The following is a 23,287-nucleotide window of genomic DNA, read 5'->3' on the forward strand; positions in this document are numbered from 1 at the left end:
ACAGTAACAAAACATTTATCTGAAAGGTAATTTACCCTTGAATCCAGATCTAATTTCAGAATTTCTGTATCGGCATCTATTTCCATGTAATATTAGTTTCTGTAAACTCTTATGTCAGCCTATTGTGTGCATTGTGTGTCTCGAGCAAAGAGATAACAAAAAAAAGTCTTTACACAAATTAATTAAAGAAATGAACAACATATGAATGAAGAACACTGAAGAAGGATACCTAATAATATTTTCTTCCTGGTTTCCTGCAATACTTTGCTTCAGGAGAGTCGCTTTGTAATGTCGAGCAGTAGTCGGGTAACGTTGCTGTAGTCAAGTTGCCTTGATAAAGCTTTTCCTTTTGAGAAATGTCCTAGTGTGACTATTCTCCATGTTTGTCACTAATGACAGCAAGGTTATTCAGGAAGAAGTCAAAATGATTGTTCAAGAAATTGATCATAAGTGGCTTGTTGTCCCATATGGTGGTGTGGTCACACTAATTCTGCCTTATGGGTGCCTATAAAATCCTTACAAACAATTATGAAAGACCGCCATACCCTTTTTTTTTTTCATCACTACTCAAGAAATCAAGGAAATGTTTGTCTGCCATTAATTACCTTACCCTGCACTCCTTAATTTTGCTTCAATGAGCCTTGGGAACTTCTCGCAAATACACAAATCGTAGTGCTGTTTTGCTCATGGCTTTCACAAAGTTTTTGATAAGACCCAGTTTAATATGCAGTTGAGGTAAATACACATTTTGTTGGGTCGGAAATAGGAGTTTTTACCACGTCCTTGTATTCAGGTAACAGTTCTTTCTGAGCAGGCCATTTTTTCCCAGGACAGTGGTGTTTTCTGTCACTGCAGTCCCTCTCACTTTTAAACCAGCAGTACCCTGTGTAGCCAAGTGGCAAACCAAGCAGAATTATAGTAACCTTGAGATCTTGACATACATGCCTTTTGTATTTCTCATATTGGATATGGGTGAATATCAGTTTAAGGTTCTCGTATGTCTCCTTTGTTAACTACGTGAACAATCAAAACATAAGGAAATCTATTCCCATTGTGGAGAAGTATTGATTTTAGACTAAGTTTGGTAAAATCTATGAACAAGCTCCAATCATTTACACTAAAATAATGCAATCACAGTTCTCACACACCAGGCTGTTCTCTCTCTCTCTCTCTCTCTCTCTCTCTCTCTCTCTCTCTCTCTCTCTCTGGGTGGATATGTGTGAAGAGAGAGCACAGCAGATGTAAATGGATTTGGGTAAGTCAAGGTTCAGCAATTTTGTGTGGCACTGGAAAGTACAAAAATAAGTGAGAGTGAGGCAGGAAGTTTGAAGGTATAAGATTAATTATATTGGTAGGAATAATATGGGACATCATAGACTGCAAAAACCACCAGTGCAGTCACACAGCACTGTGCTGTGTGCGGATGAGACAGTTGATACAATGCGATCCAGTCAGATTGTGTGCGGGTCAGAAGATTGTAGCGGTCCCGCCTGCAATATTTATTCTGTTTGTTGCCCTCGGTGTTGATGTACTGTGCTGCTACACTGACTGAAAATGGGGTGTGGATTCCAACACTGACTATTGTAAATAAAGTAGCCGACAGACAGATGCACAGCTGCATTTCACAGTATTTTAATTTCACTTTTCACAAATCCTTAATATACACAGTTGTATGGCCAGTGTACTATTATTTAACTTTAAATACTGCTACAATAGTTTCCTGTTGAACATCTACGAGCAGTAAAACCTAAGCACAAATCTCTGTTCTTGAAGAATAATCAGGTATGAATGGAGCAGACATTGTCATTGTTTTTACACATGGCCTAATTGTTTAACACTTATTCCACACTTAAGTTGAAGCATTGTTGTAACTCTAATCAGCCCAGGTTTATCGTCTGAAACTTGACCGTGGACTGACTGTCTTGTGACAAAAAATTGGGCCCTTATGTGTCATCACAATAATAGGGGCTGAAACTATACATTGTTCGTAGTTAAATTTACAGAAATTACAATTAAAACTTAACTCATTAAATTAACCGAATACACCGAAAAATTGCGTCTTTTTAAGTTTCTTCTACTGCAAGAGTTAGGCCAAATTATTTGTTTAAATCATGAAATTAACAAATATAAGTATGCCAACAATATTTTTGACAAAACTGTTACAGAGTTTATATTTGTTTATATGTCAACAATAGAGTTTACATTACGAAACAATTACTGGTTTCACCCTACAACAAAAAGTACTAACTAGGAATAGTCAAAATAAATTAGAAAATAAATTATATAAAACTAATCACAAAATTAGATCTGGTGCTATATTCTTTAAAAATAGTCAACCTTACTCTTTTATGAAAATGTAGATTATATTCACTTATGTTAAAGGTAAATTGTTAAAAGTGAAAAAACGAACTTAAGGAGGCAGATGGCAAAACAAGTCAGAAATAAAAAATATCCCAGCTTGCTTACTCACAAGGTGACGGGTAGAACACAGGAAAGGAGAGAAAGAAAAGGATGGACGCTGATTAAAGTAATGCATTAGAGAATAGGAAACATCACTGGGTTGTGGGATGGGAGAAAAGCTTCTGGGGAAAAATTAATGGAAAATAAAGGATGGAATAATGACAATATTACGAAAAGAATAAATTGCTACTCATCATATAGAGGAGACAAATTGCAGACATGCCCAATAAAGACTGCTGTACATTTGAGCTTTTGTCCAGCCCCCCCCCCCCCCCCCCCCCCCCCCCCCCCCGCTCTCCTCTCTCTCTCTCTCTCTCTCTCTCTCTCTCTCTCTCTCTCTCTCTCTCTCTCTCTCTCTCTCTCTCTCTCTCTCTGTGTGTGTGTGTGTGTGTGTGTGTGTGTGTGTGTGTGTGTGTGTGTGTTTCTTATGGCTGAAAACTGAAAAGTATAGCAGCCTTCTTCTTGTGCCCTGTCTCAACTGTCATTATTCCATCCCGCATTCTCCATGGTTAGGAACCTGATTTTTATATATGATACATGAGACAGCTTTTTTGCGGTGTCCTTAAAATTTAGCAAATTGGGCTTCTTTTCAAGATCAGCATTTTACGGTAGATGAAATAGCAATAAATTACAGTAGAGGCATTACTGCAGAATTTTCCACAAGAAATAATATTGGAACAGTTCTTTTCAGGGTACTTTGTTATGTTTTTAATTTACAGTACTGCTACAAGGCTCTTAATTTTGCAGGGCTTCCTACATGGAAATTTATAATGAAAAGATAAATGATCTCCTTGATAAGAAATACAACTTGAAAATTCGTGAAGAGGATGGAAAAGCAGTTGTTATAGGACTGAAGGAGGAACTTGTTACTACCACTGAAAAGGTTGTTCCTTTTGAATACAGTTCGTTCCGTAGCCTCTAACATCCTTTTTTGTTATAATGCAGTTAGTTACAGTTGCAGATAGAGATACACCTGCAGCATTAGGAACTAATTTTTGATAATCTGCTAAACCTAGATTGTAATATGTGAATAGTAAATATGTATAGGTGTTAGTAACTGTTTACCTATTCCACTTGAATGTGTGTTCTCTCTTAAACAGTTATAATTTCATTCTTATTTCAGATTTTATTATTGATGAGAAGAGGACAAAAGATTAGACATATTGGTGAGACAAATATGAATGAACGAAGTTCGAGGTCACACACTATTTTTCGCCTTGTGAGTATGAAATACACTTGGCTTACTTTTTTAATGACTGTGATCAGTATAAAGATATGCAAGGTGGTAACATTCCCTCATCCTCATTGTTGGCCTTCTGAAGTTTCTCCATTATGGAGTAGTGGGACACATCTGACAGTAAGAGGTTTTTAATAATAATTACATCTGCTCAGTCAAACTGCAAAATATTTAATCTGTATCATGTTTCGGGACTTAGATGACATCTCTAGGTCACATGTACAATGTTTTGTGTTTAATTTTTTAGGTTGTCCTAGGATATTTGCCATGTAATTCATGCAGGTGATTTCCTATGGTATAGTGAAAAGATTATCACTGTCCAAGATAGACAAAAAGTCATGACCCCCCCCCCACTCAAGTGAAAGTATGCATACTAGTTGTAGTGATCTTCAGTCCGAAGATTGGTTTGATGCAGCTCCCCATACCACTCCATCCTGTGCGAACCTTTTAATAATCTGACTGATATTATACCAGTGAAATAAATGTAATTGGTTTGATAAAAACAATCTGCATCAAGTGGTGGCTGGAGAACACAAATATGAGGATAATAAAGTTTGCAAGCTTTTGGAGACTTAGTGGACCCAATGAGGAGGAAAGACTTTTCATTCCCTTCAGCAAGTCTTTGCTGATCTGGGGATTTGGTCAACTTTTCTGATCTCTACTCCTTTTCCTAAACCTTACCTGTCCTTTGGTTTCACCCATCTTCCTTCCCCTTATGAAGTAAAGTGTGACATAAGTTTTAAATATGGAAATTTTTGGTTTCTTATTGTGCTTCAGAGTTACACTTTAAATGTGTGGAATTAAATGACAGTAGAACATAAAACTGAAACTATTTATATGTAACGTTTGTCCATAAATAATCTAAGCAAACTGAGCATTGATTTTAATTGAAAAATTGCCTGCGTTTCTTTAGTTTGTGGTGACATGACACTCAAAGTAAAAACCAGCCATACATTCTGAATATACCTTCACTTTGTAATAAGCTTTTGGAAACAGAACATTTCCAAAAAAAAAAAAAAAAAAAAAAACCATCTTGCACTACCCTAACAGAGATAGATACTTGCTAAGTTGTGTGGTATCAGGCACTCGAGTAGATACATATTTTAACAACCCCAGTTCATCACAAATATTGTTGAGTTTGCAATTTCTAATTGTTTTTGCCTCAAATTAATTGCATCACAATTTGGTGAATAAAGTAATCGAAATACATTATTAAATTACACAAAATAAAAAAATAATATTTATTTATGAAAAAATAGAAATACTCATGTCCACAACATTATGTAAATGTTATTTCATAGTTAGTGGATGACTAATATCACTATTTGTGTGGCATAGTCATAAAGTAGTAATGTATAATGTAAAAGACAAAATCACAAGTTATCTTTGAACAGAATATACTAGTATGTTTACATTGCATTCAGCTTAACTTTTTATGTGTTTAATAAAACTTCACATAAACCCACGAATTAAAGGGAAATAAGAAATATCTTTATATCTACATCCATACTCTGCAAACCACCATAAAGTGCATGTCAGAGGGTGATTTTCAGAGATATGAAATTGCAGTACTCCCTAACAAAGGACAGGACACGAGAAAAACATACAGGAACTCCCTGATGACTTTCGGAGCGAACCATTATGCTGAACAGATAAGTGAATGTATTAATATTAGTAAAAATGTTTGGAATGTAATAAACAAATAAAATGAAAAGAATCCAAGATGCAATAATACAGCACTAGAAGAAAATAGATGTTGGCGAGTGAGCCAAAGACAACATGTGAGGCCTTTGTAAAACACTTCAGTGAGGCGTGAAAAGAAAAAATTAAACCAACATTACAAATAAACTCAGTTAATTCATTTTTTCTTAGGAGTGTAACATAATATGAGGTAATGGAAATAATCTCGATAATCAAAATCTAGTGGTTGTGGTGGCATCATCTACATTATTTAAGGAACACAAAAATGAATTAGTGGAACCAATAAAACATTTAATATACAGATCTTTGCCAGGGGGCTTTTCCTGAACTTCTAAAAATTACTGAGTTAAAAGCAATGTATGAAAAGCGAGTAACCACAGATAAAAATAATTACAGTCCAGTTTGATTGACTTCAACACTTGGCAACAAAGAATACTTCTAGAGCAAATGGAATCTTTATTCTGTAGATACAGCCTATTAAACAACTTACAGTAAGTGCACCAAAAAGGGCAATCCACAATGGCGGCAATAGCAACTTTTTCCATGAAATGCTAAACAGACTGGATAAAGGAAATGAAGTCATTGGAACTTGGCTAGCTTTGTCTAAGGTCTATTACTCAGTGAATCATACAGTACTGTTATCCAAATTAGTAACTTACGGTATTATAGGAATGGCACTAAATTCCTTAAGTTGTGTTCGAGGTAGAACACAGTGTACTAAACTATGTTATGGGAATGAAGTAAGATTGTAACAGTAAAATCAGCATACAAAACCCTCAACTGTGGAGTCCTCCAGGAGAGTATTCTTGGGCAGTTTTGTTTCTAGTATATATTACTGACACAACATACTTCAAAGCTAGTGAACTATGATTTTGTCCTTAGCTGTAGTTCAGCAGCTACAGAATGTTTCCACAAAGATAAAGTCAGTCGTCAGCTACACAAGTTAACTATGTTGATGAAACACTGAACATTACAAAACAATAAAGAGAACTCTGAACTGGTCACTTAATATCTAACAATGAATAAAGATTCCAAGACTTACCAAGCGGGAAAGTGCCGGTAGATAGGCACAATAAATAAAACACACACACACACACACACACACACACACACACACACACACAGAATTTCTAGCTTTCGCAACCGACAGTTGCTTCTTCAGGAAAGAGGGAAGGAGAGGGAAAGACGAAAGGATGTGGGTTTTAAGGGAGAGGGTAAGGAGTCATTCCAATCCCAGGAGTGGAAAGACTTACCTTAGAGGACAGGTGTACGCGCGCACGCGCACACACACATTCATCCGCACATACACAGACACAAGCAGACATTTGTAAAGGCAAAGAGTTCGGGCAGAGATGTCAGTCGAGGCGGAAGTACAGAGGCAAAGAAGTTGTTGAAAGACAGGTGAGGTATGAGCGGCGTCAACTTGAAATTAGCGGAGGTTGAGGCCTGGCCGATATCGAGAAGAGAGGATATACTGAAGGCCGAGTTCCCATCTCCGGAGTTCGGATAGGTTGGTGTTGGTGGGAAGTATCCAGATAACCCGGACGGTGTAACACTGTGCCAAGATGTGCTGGCCGTGCACCAAGGCATGTTTGGCCACAGGGTGATCCTCATTACCAACAAACACTGTCTGCCTGTGTCAATTCATGCGAATGGACAGTTTGTTGCTGGTCATTCCCACATAGAAAGCGTCACAGTGTAGGCAGGTCAGTTGGTAAATCACGTGGGTGCTTTCACACGTGGCTCTTCCTTTGATCGTCTACACCTTCCGGGTTACAGGACTGGAGTAGGTGGTGGTGGGAGGGTGCATAGGACGGGCTTTACACCGGGGGCGGTTACAAGGGTAGGAGCCAAAGGGTAGGGAAGGTGGTTTGGGGATTTCATAGGGATGAACCAAGAGGTTACGAAGGTTAGGTGGACGGCGGAAAGATACTCTTGGTGGAGTAGGGAGGATTTCATGAAGGATGGATCTAATTTCGGGCCAGGATTTTAGGAACTCGTATCCCTGCTGGAGAGCCACATTCAGAGTCTGATCCAGTCCAGGGAAGTATCCTGTCACAAGTGGGGCACTTTTAGGGTTCTTCTGTGAGAGGTTCTGGGTTTGAGGGGATGAGGAAGTGGCTCTGGTTATTTGCTTCTGTACCAGGTCGGGAGGGTAGTTGCGGGATGCGAAAGCTGTTTTCAGGTTGTTGGTGTAATGGCTCAGGGATTCAGGACTGGAACAGATTCGTTTGCCACGAAGGCCTAGGCTGTAGGGAAGGGACCGCTTGATATGGAATGGGTGGCCGCTGTCATAATGGAGGTACTGTTGCTTGTTGGTGGGTTTGATGTGGACGGATGTGTGAAGCTAGCCATTGGACAGATGGTCAATGTCAAGGAAAGTGGCATGGGATTTGGAGTAGGACCAGGTGAATCTGATGGAACCAAAGGAGTTGAGGTTGGAGAGGAAAATCTGGAGTTGTTCTTCACTGTGAGTCCAGATCATGAAGATGTCATCAATAAATCTGTACCAAACTTTGGGTTGGCAGGCTTGGGTAACCAAGAAGGCTTCCTCTAAGCGACCCATAAATAGGTTGGCATACGAGGGGGGGCCATCCTGGTACCCATGGCTGTTCCCTTTAATTGTTGGTATGTCTGGCCTTCAAAAGTGAAGAAATTGTGGGTCAGGATGAAGCTGGCTAAGGTGATGAGGAAAGAGGTTTTAGGTAGGGTGGCAGGTCATCGGCGTGAAAGGAAGTGCTCCAATGCAGCGAGGCCCTGGACGTGCGGGATTTTTGTGTATAGGGAAGTGGCATCAATGGTTACAAGGATGGTTTCCGGGGGTAACAGACTGGGTAAGGATTCCAGGCGTTCCAGAAAGTGGTTGGTGTCTTTGATGAAGGATGGGAGACTGCATGTAATGGGTTGAAGGTGTTGTTCTACGTAGGCAGAGATACGTTTTGTGGGGGCTTGGTAAGCAGCTACAATGGCGCGGCCGGGATGTTTGGGTTTGTGAATTTTAGGAAGTAGGTGGAAGGTAGGAGTGCGAGGTGTCAGTGGGGTCAGGAGTTTGATGGAGTCAGGTGAAAGGTTTTGTAGGGGGCCTAAGGTTCTGAGGATTCCTTGAAGCTCCGCCTGGACATCAGGAATGGGATTACCTTGGCAAACTTTGTATGTAGAGTTGTCTGAAAGCTGACGCAGTCCCTCAGCCACATACTCCCGACGATCAAGTACCACGGTCGTGGAACCCTTGTCAGCCGGAAGAATGATGATGGATCGGTCAGCTTTCAGATCACGGATAGCCTGGGCTTCAGCTGTGGTGATGTTGGGAGTAGGATTAAGGCTTTTTAAGAAAGATTGAGAGGCAAGGCTGGAAGTGTGAAATTCCTGGAAGGTTTGGAGAGGGTGATTTTGAGGAAGAGGAGGTGGGTCCCGCTGTGATGGAGCACGGAACTGTTCCAGGCAGGGTTCAATTTGGATAGTGTCTTGGGGAGTTGGATCATTAGGAGTGGGATCAGGATTATTTTTCTTCGTGGCAAAGTGATATTTCCAGCAGAGACTACGAGTGTAGGACAGTAAATCTTTGACAAGGGCAGTTTGGTTGAATCTGAGAGTGGGGCTGAAGGTGAGGCCTTTGGATAGGACAGAGGTTTCGGATTGGGAGAGAGGTTTGGAGGAAAGGTTAATTACTGAATTGGGGTGTTGTGGTTCCAGATTGTGTTGACTAGAATTTTGAGGTGTTGGGGAGAGTGGAGCTGGAAGTGGGAGATTGAGTAGATGGGAGGGATTGGGTCTGTGTGCAATGAGAGGAGGTTGAGGTTTGTTGGAAAGGTTGTAGAGCGTGAGCGAGTTGCCTTTCCGGAGGTGGGAAACCAGGAGATTGGATAGTTTTTTGAGGTGGAGGGTGGCATGCTGTTCTAATTTGCAGTTGGCCTGTAGGAGGATGCTATGAACAGCCAGTGGGAAGAAAATTCTGTAATAGATTGCCAAATAATATAAAGCAACTCTATGGAAATGGTTTTTAAAGGCAGTTTGAAACAGTTGTTAATTAATAGATGTTTATACTCAGGTTTCTGAGCTCCATTACTGAGAGTTCTACTTTTGTAGACTGCAGTATATTAATGGTGGTAAATGTTTATACAGTATTATATAATAGGGTGCTTGTTGTATACAGGGTGTTCAGTTTATTTGAAGACATTGAAACATCTCAAAAACTCGCATCATATCCAAACAATTTACAGTTAAAATTTTTTGCCTCTGAGGGGAACAGCCAATGATGCCAAAATCAACAGCCTACCCCACCAAGCAAGTGCACGTGCACACGTGTGTGTGTGTGTGTGTGTGTGTGTGTGTGTGTGTGTGTGTGTGTGTGTCTGAAGAGCAACTTTGAAATATTAATTGCAGATTCAAATTCTGTGGACAAAATTACATGAATTTTGTAGTTTTATCTGAAACCTTTTTTTCGTTTTGCAACAGATGAAGCAATAAATTTTTTTCATTTCACAACAGGTGATGCAATTATCAGAAAAATCAAACTGGGTAGAAAACTGTATATTTCAAAATGTTATTCAATGATACATGAATTAACCCTCACCTCCAAGCCACAAGGGTAGGCCAGGCAATTATTTCATAACGTCAATGAGAAATCCCATCCTCAACGTTGTATTCCTCTGACAAAACAAAAAGGGGTAAAACAATAAACTGGTAGCCAAGATAGTAGGAATTCTTTTTATTCCATAATTACCGGTTTCAGTGAAACTAAAGCCGCCACATCGGACCTTAGGACACATACAGGCATGCGTGTTATAGGCAACTATTAATATCACCATTGTTTGCCTTGATGTTGTAAACTGTATGTGTTCTAAGATCCGATGATGGCGGCTTTAGTTTCACTGAAACTGGTAATTATGGAATAAAAAGAATTCCTGCGATCTTGACTACCAGTTCATTGTTTTACAAGCATCTAGATCGCTCCCACATAAGCACGATGTGCTCCCTACAAAACAAAAAGGGGGCTGCTTGACGAGCCATTGTGGCCGTGTAGTGAACTAAGACTTATCATAAAAGGAAGTGCAGTCCCATTAAAAATTACTTCATAATTTCCTGTTCTACAATCACATTGTGGAAGTTTGGGGTTAATTAAAGTGTCATTGGACAGCATTTTGAAAAATATGCTTTCCTATCCATCTGGATTTCTCTTATTGCAGCGCCATCTGTTGTTTAACAAAACAGCATTGCAGACAAAACTTAGGCATTTTTTTCTGAATTTGCAATAAAAAATGGGTGTTACCAGTTAACATTTCAAAGTTGCCCCCCCCCCCCCCCTTCCCTCCTCCTTGCCGCTGCACATAGGGGCGGGGGAGTTGGGGAGTTGAGTGTGGTGTCATCTACATCTATACTCTGCAAACCACCATGAGGTGTATGGCTGAGGGTGCTTCCCATTGTACCAGCTATTATGGTTTCTTGCTGTTCCGTTCCTGCATGGAGCATGGGGAGAATTATCATTTGGATGCCATTTGAACTATAAATTTTTTGGAACTGATATGTTGTTTTCAATGTTTTCAGTTAAACTGAACAGCTTGTGTATCATTATACTGTGTGCCTGAGAAGTCCTTTCGCATTTCTGGGAAGTAGCACTTTAATTCAAATAAAATGTGTACAATATGAAAGAGTACGAATACAGTATGTAAGAAGACACCCCATCTCCATTAAATCACTGCCATTCGATCTGACTGCCCTCCATGTCCAAGCAGAGGTGTCAGCTATACTCAGTGCACCTGATACTTGCACACACCACTGCCGAAATGTGTTGCAAATCCCCAATCTTTACCTTTTCTTCCTCTCCTTTGATGTGACCCCATTCAATGTTAGACCAGGTGAGCATGCTGCCTAGAATCATGGTGAGCCTTGTCTAATCGTGATTTCCCTAAGTCGCTCCAGGGAAATACTGGGATGGTTCCTTTGAAAGGGCACGGCCGACTTCCTTCCCTAATCTGATGAGACCGATGCCCTCGCTGTCTGGCCTCCTTCCCCAAACAACCCAACCCCCAACCAACCTTGTATAATCCACCATCCCGGGAGAGTGTCGTTGAGCTAATTATGCACAGTGTGCACACAATGCAATGTCTTGCCATCTTGTTGAAACACCACTGAATAAAAATTTTGTCGGCAAACAATAGGGGTGCAGGAATTGTTCAAGTATATCCAGGTATGATGTTGATGTGATTTTTGCTTCCGCTTAAAAGAATGAACCGTGACTGTCAGGTGTGTCCCAGCGTATAGCTAGACAATGCAACTCTTTGTATATCTTGCATTTGAAAATGAAATAATTTTGTCTTGAACAAGATTCTATAGCTAACATTATGTCATCTGTGACAACTGGGTTAACTCCTGCTTAATTAGTCTGTGAGAATGTTCAGGCACTCCTTAACAGTTGTATTAGTGAATAATTTGCTAACATCAAAAGAAAGTGGCTTGGCACTAGGGGATTTGTATGTCCTTTAACTTGTGTTGCTAAGTCGATTGAATTAAGTATGCCATGACTGTTTAAAATTGGTTTTGATCTTGATCTGGCTAATTTGTAACATGGAGCTAAGAATGAAGACATCACAGGACTGATAGGGATATTACCTTTGTGGAGTTCAGGGTGAGCATAAAGTCTACAAACTATAGGATTCATGTGCGTGAGAAAGTAGACATCAGAATCTAACATTAAACTTTTAGACAATTTAATAACACTTCAATTTTATCGTTGCAGGAGTGTGTGGGGTCTTTATGCATCTTTTGGAAATTGTTGTTTAGGAAATAGTGCATTTTGTGAACACACAACACTGATTCGTTGTTATGTGGTAAACATCTTTCAAATCACCTGCAATAGAGAGACAAAAATTAGCGTTGTCAAAGAATGTCTAGGGACTTCTCGGATACCCTTTATGTATGGCCTTACATAATTGTACCAAAATGATGTGAAAGACAGTAAGGTTACTATGGACAAATAACAACAATAACAACAATAATAAGAAGAATAACAATAATAACAATAACAATAATAATAACAACAATAACAATAATAGTAACAATAATAACAATATTATTATTATTATTATTAAAAATAGAGAGTGATGCTGACCTTGATCAAGCGTCACTTCCTTTCCACTGTACTGAATATGTTATATTGCATTTAGGAACTTTTGGGTAATTGAACATGTATCAATAATTACAGGTTTCTGCAGTAGTATATATAAGTTTGGATGTAGCTGTGTTGCATTGATGTACTGGTGGATATTAGGTGGTATGACTCCTGTAGTTAATAGTGTAATTGGTATAATGTCTACTTTATCCTGATGCCACATATCCTTGACTTCCTCAGCCAGTTTGATGTATTTTTCAATTTTTCTCCTGTTTTCTTGTGTATATTTGTTGTATTGGGTATCGATATTTCGATTAGTTGTGTTAATTTCTTCTTTTTATTGGTGAGTATGATGTCAGGTATGTTATGTGTTGTTGTTTTTACCTGTTATAATGGTTCTGTTCCAGTATAATTTGTATTCATCATTCTCCAGTACATTTTGTGGTGCATACTTGTATGTGGGAACGTGTTCTTTTATTAGTTGATGTTGTATGGCAAGTTGTTGATGTATTATTTTTGCTACATAGTCATGCCTTCTGGGGTATTCTGTATTTGCTAGTATTGTACATCCGCTTGTGATGTGATGTACTGTTGCCATTTGTTGTTTGCAAAGTCTGCATTTATCTGTTGTGGTATTGGGATCTTTAATAATATGCTTGCAGTAATATTTGGTGTTTATTGTTTGATCCTGTATTGCAATCATGAATCCTTCCATCTCACTGTATATATTGCCTCTTCTTAGCCATGTGTTGGATGCGTCTTGATCTATGTGTGGCTGTGTTAGATGATACGGGTGCTTGCCATGTAGTGTTTTCTTTTTCCAATTTACTTTCTTCATATCTGTTGATGTTATGTGATCTAAAGGGTTGTAGAGGTGGTTATGAAATTTTAGTGGTGTAGCCGATGTATTTATATGAGTGATTGCTTTGTGTATTTTGCTAGTTTCTGCTCGTTCTATAAAGAATTTATTTAAATTGTCTACCTGTCCATAATATAGGTTTTTTATGTCGATAAATTCCCTTCCTCCTTCCTTTCTGCTTAATGTGAACCTTTCTGTTGCTGAATGTATGTGAACTACTCCAAATGAGTAGGTCAATATTGGTATAGTATAAGTATTTATAGCTTTTGTCTTGTTTCTTGCTGTCAATTCTGTTTTCAGTATTTTTGTTAGTCTTTGTCTATATTTTTCTTTTAGTTCTTCCTTAATATTTGTTTTATCCATTCCTATTTTTGTCTGTATCCCAGATATTTATAGGCATCTGTTTTTTTCCATCGATTCTATGGAGTCGCTGTGGTTATCCAGTATGTAATCATCTTGTTTAGTGTGTTTTCCATTGACTATGTTATTTTTCTTACATTTGTCTGTTCCAAAAGCCATATTTATATCATTGCTGAATTATTCTGTTATCTTTAGTAATTGGTTGAGTTGTTGTTTTGTTGCTACCAGTAGTTTTAGATCATCCATGTATAGCAAATGTGTGATTTTGTGTTGGTATCTTCCAGTAATATTGTATCCATAATTTTATTATTTAGCATGTTGGATAGTGGACTCAGAGCAAGGCAGAACCAGAAAGGACTTAATGAGTCTCCTTGGTATATTCCACGCTTAATCTGTATTGGCTGTGGTGTGACGTTATTTGAATTTGTTTGGATATTAATGTGGTTTTCCAATTTTTCATTACTATGTTTAGGAACTGTATCAATTTAGGATCTACTTTGTATATTTCCAATATCTGTAGTAACCATGAGTGGGGTACACTATCAAAAGCTTTTCGGTAATCAATGTATGTGTAGTGTATCGATCTTTGTTTAGTTTTAGCTTGATATGTCACCTCTGCATCTATTATCAGTTGCTCTTTACATCCTCGTGCTCCTTTGCAACGGCCTTTTTGTTCTTCATTTATAATTTTGTTGTGTGTTGTATGTGTCATTAATTTCTGTGTAATGACTGAAATTAATATTTTGTATATTGTTGGTAGGCATGTTATGGGGCGGTATTTAGCTGGGTTTGCTGTGTCTGCTTGATCTTTAGGTTTCAGATAGGTTATTCGATGTGTAAGTGTATCAGGGAATGTGTATGGGTCTGCAATGTAACTGTTAAATAATTCAGTTAGATGTGAATGTGTTGAGGTGAACTACTTTAGCTAGAAATTTGCTGTTTTATATTTTCCACGGGCTTTCCAATTGTGAGTGGAATTAATTGCTTTGGTGACTTCATGTTGCAAAATTATCACTTCAGGCATTTGTGGTATCATCTTGTATGTGTCTGTTTCTGCTTCTATCCACCATGCATGCCTGTTATGTTGTACCGGGTTTGACCATATGTTGCTCCAAAAGTGTTCCATGTCTGTTATGTTTGGTGGATTGTCCATTTTAATGTGTGTGTTATCTATTGTCTGGTAAAATTTCTTTTGGTTTGTGTTGAATGTTTGGTTTTGTTTCCTTCTATTTTCACTTTTTTTGTATCTTCTAAGCCGTTTGGCCAATGCTTGTAATTTCTGCTTCTTTTCATCTAATTGCTCTATCGCTTCTTGTTGTGAGATTTTATCTAACCTTTTTCGTTTTTTGTCTGATATTTAATTTCTTATAAATTGTTTTAGCTGTCCAATGTCTCTTCTCAGTTTTTCTATACTGATCTGTAGCCTGTGTTGCCATGCTGGTTTTGTGGGTTTCTTCTGTGTGTTGGTTGGTTCTGATCTCTGCCTAGTGTGTATATTTAGTGTAGTGAGTGCTCCTATATAAACCAGAAGTTGTAAGTCTTCCATAGTTGTGTTTTCATTTATATTGTTGTGTATGATTGTGTTGATAGTTTTTATTGTTGTTTCGACTTGTGGGTTATTTGGCGGTGTATGCAAGAATGGTCTAATGTCTGTATTTGTGTCTTTGTATTCTATATAGGTCAGCTGATTTTTCTTCTATATCTAACATGTGTGTCGTTCGTGTTCTATTTGTGCTTGTTCTGGTGGCTGTCTTAAGATTTTGTCTTCCTCTAATTGTTTAGTTGATACTTCTTGTTTGTTGTTTGTTTGTTTGCTCTGGGATGTGTGAGTCCACTACTGTATTTTCTACTTTTTCTGATTGCACATTAGTTTGTTCCAGTATTTGTTGTACTTGTTGTTTGATGTTTTCTAATTCTGACTGGGATATCCTGTTATTTTTGATTATTACACGGATCTGATCAGCTAGTCGTTGTTCTGTTAAAAATTTTAATTCTGGGTATCTGGTAATAAATGTTGTGTATACTTGTGATCTGTATCCAGTTGTGTTGGTTCCTAGGTTTGTTGCTTGGTAATAACAGAACATGAGGTGTCGATTAACTTCATCTGACCATTTCATCCTCTGTCTTTGTTTTCCTTCTAGGGTGGTTGCAGGAAGCATATCCTGCAAAACACCTCTATTTGGATTTAAATCATTTTCCAGTTGGGTAGCAGTGTCGTTACCATTTTGGGCGGGCATATGGTTCAAGCGTCGTCCCCGACCATGACGGCACTTGTCCGAGGCTTCTTTTTTTTCTGTCCTGAACCAACTAATCACACTAGAAGGGGGGTTAGCCCTATTAGTGGTTTGTTCTTTTCGTCGCCTTTTATGACTGGCGGAACATACCGGAGGCCTATTCTTTTCCCTTTATTTTTCTTATTATTATTATTATTATTGGTGAAGATGGTAACTGTTCTCGAAAGAACAGATACCATTGATGACCGTGCAGCTTTTCTAGAATAAATGATAATTAATTGAAACCCTCAGCATCCGACAGGTATTGTTGTTATACCTCGATGTGGACAGCTGAAAATGTGTGCCCCGACCGGGACTCGAACCCGGGATCTCCTGCTTACATGGCAGACGCTCTATCCTTGTGAGCTTTGACGGTTTTCACCTGCGAAGTTCAAACAGCTGTAGGTGAAAACAATGGACATCTATATAGTTACAAAGCGACATTGCCCTAAAGATGTTTACAAAATTGCGTTGTTCATACACAAAGCAGCTGCAACCAGCATAAAGAAACAGTCCAGTATAATTTCACACTGATTATACTACAGCAATATATACAAGATTTTGTTGTTAATGAAAAATGAGCAAAATAAATACCCTGACCTACTGGATTTGTCAGATAGTTGTAGACAGAAATGAAGGAAATTGCAGGAAGTTGAAAATTGAGGAGATGGGACTTGGATGAGATCAACCAACCAGATACAGACATTGCCCAACTGCAGTAGGTTATGGAAATATTATAGATGGATTATTAAGTTTGAGAGATGATTTGGTGAAGGAAGAAGAGGAACGACTAGGCTGATAAACTAGATCCATAGAAGTCCTTGAGTAACACATGACATTTTAAATATATCTGATGAAAGGACAAGCAACAAATGAAACATAAAGGAATACAAATGTCTATAAAATGAGATGGACAAATTGCAGAATGGCAAAGCAAGAATAACTGGAGGACAAATACAAACTGTTAAAGCACACATCCATGGGATATAGATACCGTGTTCAGGAAAACTGAAGAACTCTTTCAAGAAAAGGTGTCAGCTGTAGAAACATACATAACTCAGTTGGTGAGCCTACAGTAAACTAAGATGGAAGGCTGAAAGGCCAAAGGAATATATAGATAGGCTGCATCAAGGAAAAAAACTTGATAATGTTCTTACAGAAAGAGAAGGAGGGATAATAAGATGAGGGGAACACTAATGCAAGAATTTGACAGAGGTCTGGGAGACTTGTGAAAACCAGGTACCTGGAGTGGAGACATTCACCTGAATTTATTAAGATGCTTGGGAGAACCATCTATGGTAATACTGTTCCATCTGGTATGCAGGACATAAGAGGCACATGAAACAGCCTCAAATATCGGTAAGAATGTAGAAGTCACAAATGGAAGGCAAGTACTGACTAAAGTATTACTGAACCATTAGTTTAATAAGGCTTGGTTACAAAGTACTAACATGAAACATCAACATAAGGATGGAATGGCTGGTAGAAGCCAACAGGAGTAAGAATGGTTTGGGTTCCAGAATAATGTTAGCGCACACACAAAGCAATACTGGACTGTCGAACTTATCTTACAGAATGTTTATGCTGCAGCCTTGTTGCTCGCTCATCACTGGCATGGTACAATGATGATAAAACAAACCTCACCGAGTCACTGCTCACAACGACGCATGCCAGTGGAGGATAAAGGTGGTTTGTGTTCCAAGCAGTGACAATCACTGTACGTCTTGAAATCTGAACTGTGATCAGTTGTGACAAGGCCCCTATAGAAATGCCTTGTTAAAAGCACTGCTCATTGTTTAAGCAGTTTCTTGAACACAATACATTTGTATCCATATTTTGCAAATTGTGTAGAAGTACATGGCAAGTTACTCTATTTTACCATGTATTCAGGGTTCCTTACCATTACACTCAGGTATTGAGCATGGGCAAAATGATTGCTTCAATATCTCTGTGTAAGTGGTAATTAGTTTAACCTTGGTGATATTAGTAAGACATGTAGGGGACTGTAGTATATGCCTTGACTGATACTGGTTCTGGAAGCTTTCTAAATAGGCTTTCGCGAGATAGTTGGTATCTATCTTTGGGCATCTAACAGCTGAGAATTTTTAGCATTTCCATGAATCTTGTGGACCAAAGACAAACAAAATGTTTGTACTGACCATTTGTATTTGGTATGGATCCCATAAAGTTGAGCAATTTTATATAATGGGTCACCTAAGGCTTTTGGGCTAAAGTAGACTGATTAGACTTTCTCAGTATCATAACAATGAAACTATTGTACACAGACAGTAGTGCTAGCTGTGTGTATCATGCGGTGTTACTTAAAAACACTAGAATGCAAATATGCTTGTGGTAGATCTACCACATGACATGGATTTGGATAAAAGTGACGAAATATTAGTTCATAGTAGTTTGTGTAAAGTGACCAACTTGTGTTTGCTGGGTCTCGGTAGCCGCTATTCTGTTGTTTGGTGTCTTCCTGTAATTTAGCAAAATGCAACAATGCATTAGTTCCACAGTTTTTGAAACACGTATTGTGATGATCAACATGAATATCATAGTTTATATAGCATATTCACCACATTCCACCATAAAGGACTTGACAAAGGTAACATATTTCCTCCACACTTTTTCTGTGCAGTTCTGATGAAAATACATGTTGATAGATCCATTTGTATACACATTGTACATAAAATTAGTTCAATTTTTCATTACCAATAGGCTGAATAACATTAACAGAATAATTGAAATTGAAAATTTCACTTTTTTGCCTGTAGTTGATTTACTAGTTGGTGACAACATGGGATTGTTCATATGTGGATAGCTAATGATGGCTTACTTGATGATTACAATTTAACAGCTACTGTTCAACAACTCCAAAGTAGTTTACAAAATCATTTATTCACAGAGTTGTTTCTGGGTGTCTACTTTCACATTGAGCAGTCATGTGTTGATCACTGTGTAGTGACTGACTTAAGTATTGCCATGTACAACTGTTTGTAGAAGTTGTTACAAATTATAATTCAGATCTGTAATTATATTTTGATTTATCATGAGAAGGGCTAAATTAATGGATGTGGAATTACAAGCAGTAGTAATTTGGAATGGATTAATTAGAAAATTGACAAAGGTATCTGGGCTATACTGTGTATGCTGCGTAGAGCATTCACAATTCCCACCTAAAATAAGGAATTTTCTGGAAAGGAAAATTAGTAGACTATTGTGCCAGTGCAAGTGGGCGTTTTTGTAATCGGAAAAATTAGAGCCACAAAACTATATACCTGAATTTTGGGAATAATGTCCAGTAGAAGTAGAACATTCTGGAAGATGAAAACTGTAGTCGTGAATAACATGAAATATCATATTTTTAGAAAACGTAAAACGTTCCCTGAAAGGAAGAATATAAATGCTCTTAGATGAGATACATTTCTTCACTCACTCCAAATTTTATCTACATGCGTTTGTACTGATGCTCACCTTATGGATATTTACTCTAAATTATTTTTATTTAAACCAATTTGGCTATAAGCCCCAGCAATTGTCAAATTATCTTGGGAACAATAAAACTTAGATTCTCCACTTAAATAATAAAGTAGTTAATTTGTGGAAGAATCATATAATTAGAATATTAATTTTCTATTGGAGGGCAGCTAAAATTGCTGAAACTTAATAAAATCTCAGTATCAGATAGTTTTAGGGTCTATAAAATTTGTGCCTGAACAAACTCCAGTGCTTGCAGTAACTTACAAAGGAGTTGAACACACAAAAGTTGACAGTAATTAAAACTCATGGTTAACAATGCAATGAATAAATATCCAACAAAAACTCTGCATGACAGAGATATTTATATATTATTTTGAATATATAGTAGTTTAAATCTGTGCAAACTACTAACCATCAAAACTAATTCCTTATTTATTTTTGAATAATACATTTCTTTCACTTTGAACTTATTTGAATTCTGAATTTTAATTGACATTTGTGTATTTCAGGTAGTTGAGAGCCGTGAAGCAAAGGGAGGCCAAGGGGACTGTAGTGAAGATCAAGATGATGACGTTATAAAAGTTTCACATCTTAATATGGTTGATCTCGCAGGCTCAGAACGGTCAGACCAGACAGGCAGTAAATTTGGCAGTGATCGCTTTCGTGAAGGCTGCCATATCAATCTTTCATTATTCACTTTAAGTCAAGTGATATCACAGCTGAGCGACGGGAAAAAACACATCAGTTTTCGAGATAGTAAGCTGACACGTATACTGGAGCCAGCTCTGGGAGGAAATGCTCTGACAGCCATCATCTGTAATGTTACACCTACCTCAGTTGAAGAGACGAATTGCACTCTGAGGTCAGTTCACTACCTGTTTGTGTTCAGAACTGGTGGCTCTCTGAATTTCTTTGGTCCTTTTTCTTTTTTTCCTCATAATTATTATTTCAATTATTGTTTCTGTTAATGGGCAGCAGTGGCTATTAACAGCAATTAAAATGTTAGATTTTTTTGCTTAATTTACTGATTTCAAACTGTAGGATGATTGTCTTGAGGTTTGTCACCAGACAACTGGGAATTCCCAATGTTCTACCCGTTTGTTGCTAGTTTGATATCTAGACCTTATGACTGTCTCTCTTGTGCCAACCTATTCATACCAGAGTAGCACTTGACCTAATATTCTTCGTTATTTGTTACAGGTATTCCAGTCTCTGTCTTCCTATGCAGTTTTTGCTCTGTGTCTCCTCCTAGCTCCACAGAAGTTATTCTCTGAAGTCTGTCCCTTCTTATAGGCAGTGTTTTCTACATATTCCTTTCTTGCAGATTTGCCAGAGAACCTCATTTCTGATATCAGTCCACATAACTTTGTGTCCTTTGGAAACAGCACATTTAAAATACTTCTATACTCTTCTTTCTCAGTTTTCCCCCCCCAGTTCATAATTCACTTCTGTACAACTGTGTGCTCCTTAAGATTCTCAGAATTTTATTTTTCAGTTAAGGACTATTTTGAATACTAGAAGCCATTTAATGAGGAATGATCTCTGTGCTTGTGCTAATCTTTTTCTTGTGTTCATCATGTCTTACTTTGCTACCAGGGTGTCAGAATTCCTCTCTTTTGCTACGGTGCTCCCAACTCTGCTGTTGAGCTTATTACTAATCTTATTTGTGCTACTCATCAGTTACTTTTGTCTTTCTTTAGTTTACCATCAACCCATACTCTATGCTAAATAGACTGTCATTTTCCTATCCCGGCTTCCATGTTTTATCTTCAACAACTTTTTCAAGCTCTTGATACTGAATCCCCAGTGTCTTCCAAACTGACACAGTTCTGCTTCAATCACATCAGCAGTTACTGTTCTGTGATACTAACCTTTTTTACATTAAAATTATGTACTGATATATATAGGGGGGGGGGTGGAGGGGGGAGAGTTCTTTTATACTAATTTGCCAGAATGTGGGGTGTTGACCAATATCATAAATTGGCAATGAAAACCTAATATTTGTTATTACAAATCTTTAAATACCTGATATTTAACAAATGCAGGTACAAATAAAATAATTAGCATTACAGCAAGACTCACGAGGCGTCTAAATATCCAGAAAATTTGTCTTGATGAAAGTACACGTAGAAAGTTAAATCAGCAAAAATACTCAAGGTTCGAAAATATAATATGGATAAACACAAAATTTACTCATCAAGTGGTGTTACAAGAAAACACAATAGCTTTCAGAGTCATTGGCCCATTCTTCCGAAGTGGTCGAAAGGAAAGGAAGAGGGATGAAGTAAAATGACTGATGAAGTTTAGGAAATGGGAAGAGTACACAGAACCATGGGTCATGGGAGATTTGATGGATGGAATGAGGAAAAAAAAGACTGATTGTTGGTACCTGCACTTAAAAAATTTGGAAACCTGGCAACTTAAATGTGGAAAATAGAGTAATAAACAAGGCAGAGAGCAATGAAAACATATTATGAAAGAACGAAGGATGAGACAAAGCTAAGTGCATTATACACGTTAGAAAGATCAGTGACCAGAGAAAAATAGGTCAGAAAGTAGATGGGGGTGAAGACAACCAATAGTTACTGAAAAGAAATACAGAGAACACAGAAAATAATATAAATTTAGGCTGTGTGGGTGGCAAGAACCAAGCACATTGTAAAGCCACTTCCCACATGCGAAGTTCTGAGAAACTGGTGTCTGGAGGAAGAATGTATGGTGAAACAGGCACAGAGGTCACAACTGTCATGTGGGAGTGTGTGCTCTGCAACAGGATATAGTGTCTTGCCAGAAATCACCCTCTAACTTTGCCTATCTGTCCTTACTGATAACTTAGTGGACATTATAATATGTAGAAAGCCAAATAGTGTTTATGTAGCAGCTGGTACAGGGTATGCGTCATTTCACATGTGGCTCTTACCTGACTAATCTGTGACATATAAACCTTGAGTGCCAATTTCCTCTCCATCAAATTTCTCTTTGAGTTGTGTTCAAAAGAAAAGGTACAAAACAAAAGTGTGGATATAATTGCAGTCTTTGATTAAAAGTAATCGCCAGGAGTCTGAGCAAAACTATCTCACTGTATCATGAGCCAAAGGATTCCCTGTTCACATAATCCCTGTGGTTGTGACAGGAACCAGTCCCCCATTGTCCTTTAGTTCTTCATCAAGAGTTAAAGTGCTTCCCTTCGAGTTGGGTTCTCTCTGCAGACCAAACATAAAAAAGTCACAGGGTGATGCACCCGGGCTGTAGGATGGATGCTCAAGCTGCTCATACTCGAACTTTGCCATTACACTTTGTGACCTTGGAGACATGGATGTGCATTATAGAGTGGAATCACTCTCTCCATGGGCAGCCCAGGCCATTTACCCTTAATTGACTTGTGTGGGCTACAGAGTTTCTCACGGTATACGTCACTGTTGATGGTTTTTATGTGCTAGAGGAATTAGATGAGTTTCACACCTCGAACTTCAAAAAAGGTAGTAAGCTTAAACTTTACTACCTCAGGGCACAGCTTTGAATTTGTTAAGTGGAGATGATAGCATTTCTTTTGTGTCTCTAGATGTCTTACTACATTATCTCAAAACGGTATACGCAAATTTCAACTGGTTTGGTTGTTACAAAGTTTCATACCTTTTAATTTGCACACTCCTTATGTAAACCCTGCAGTTACCTGCGCCCCTTATGTTTCCTTGGAGGTACCATGCTCCAAGCTAACTTCAAACTGCAACAACAGCCAGATTTCACCTCAAAAGTCTTCTCCTAAACTATCTCAGTAGTTATACTCCCATTCCTGTCCCACTAAA

The 23,287-nt window shown here is 38.2% G+C and overlaps 1 protein-coding gene across 2 annotated transcripts in view; it reads left to right on the forward strand.

The window, feature by feature from the left end:
* The window catches only part of LOC126272754 (uncharacterized), a 270,151-nt gene that overhangs the window by 54,915 nt on the left and 191,949 nt on the right, over window positions 1–23,287 (forward strand). Inside the window, exons 4-6 of one of the 2 annotated variants that reach the window (XM_049975859.1) lie at window positions 3,208–3,343; window positions 3,584–3,679; window positions 19,991–20,343. In XM_049975859.1, coding sequence (XP_049831816.1) covers window positions 3,208–3,343; window positions 3,584–3,679; window positions 19,991–20,343 — 585 coding nt within the window. The remainder of the gene's footprint in view (window positions 1–3,207; window positions 3,344–3,583; window positions 3,680–19,990; window positions 20,344–23,287) is intronic. The other variant, XM_049975860.1, reaches the window with a different exon arrangement.

This window comes from Schistocerca gregaria, chromosome 5 (assembly GCF_023897955.1).
Source record: "Schistocerca gregaria isolate iqSchGreg1 chromosome 5, iqSchGreg1.2, whole genome shotgun sequence".
Lineage (NCBI taxonomy): Eukaryota > Metazoa > Arthropoda > Insecta > Orthoptera > Acrididae > Schistocerca > Schistocerca gregaria.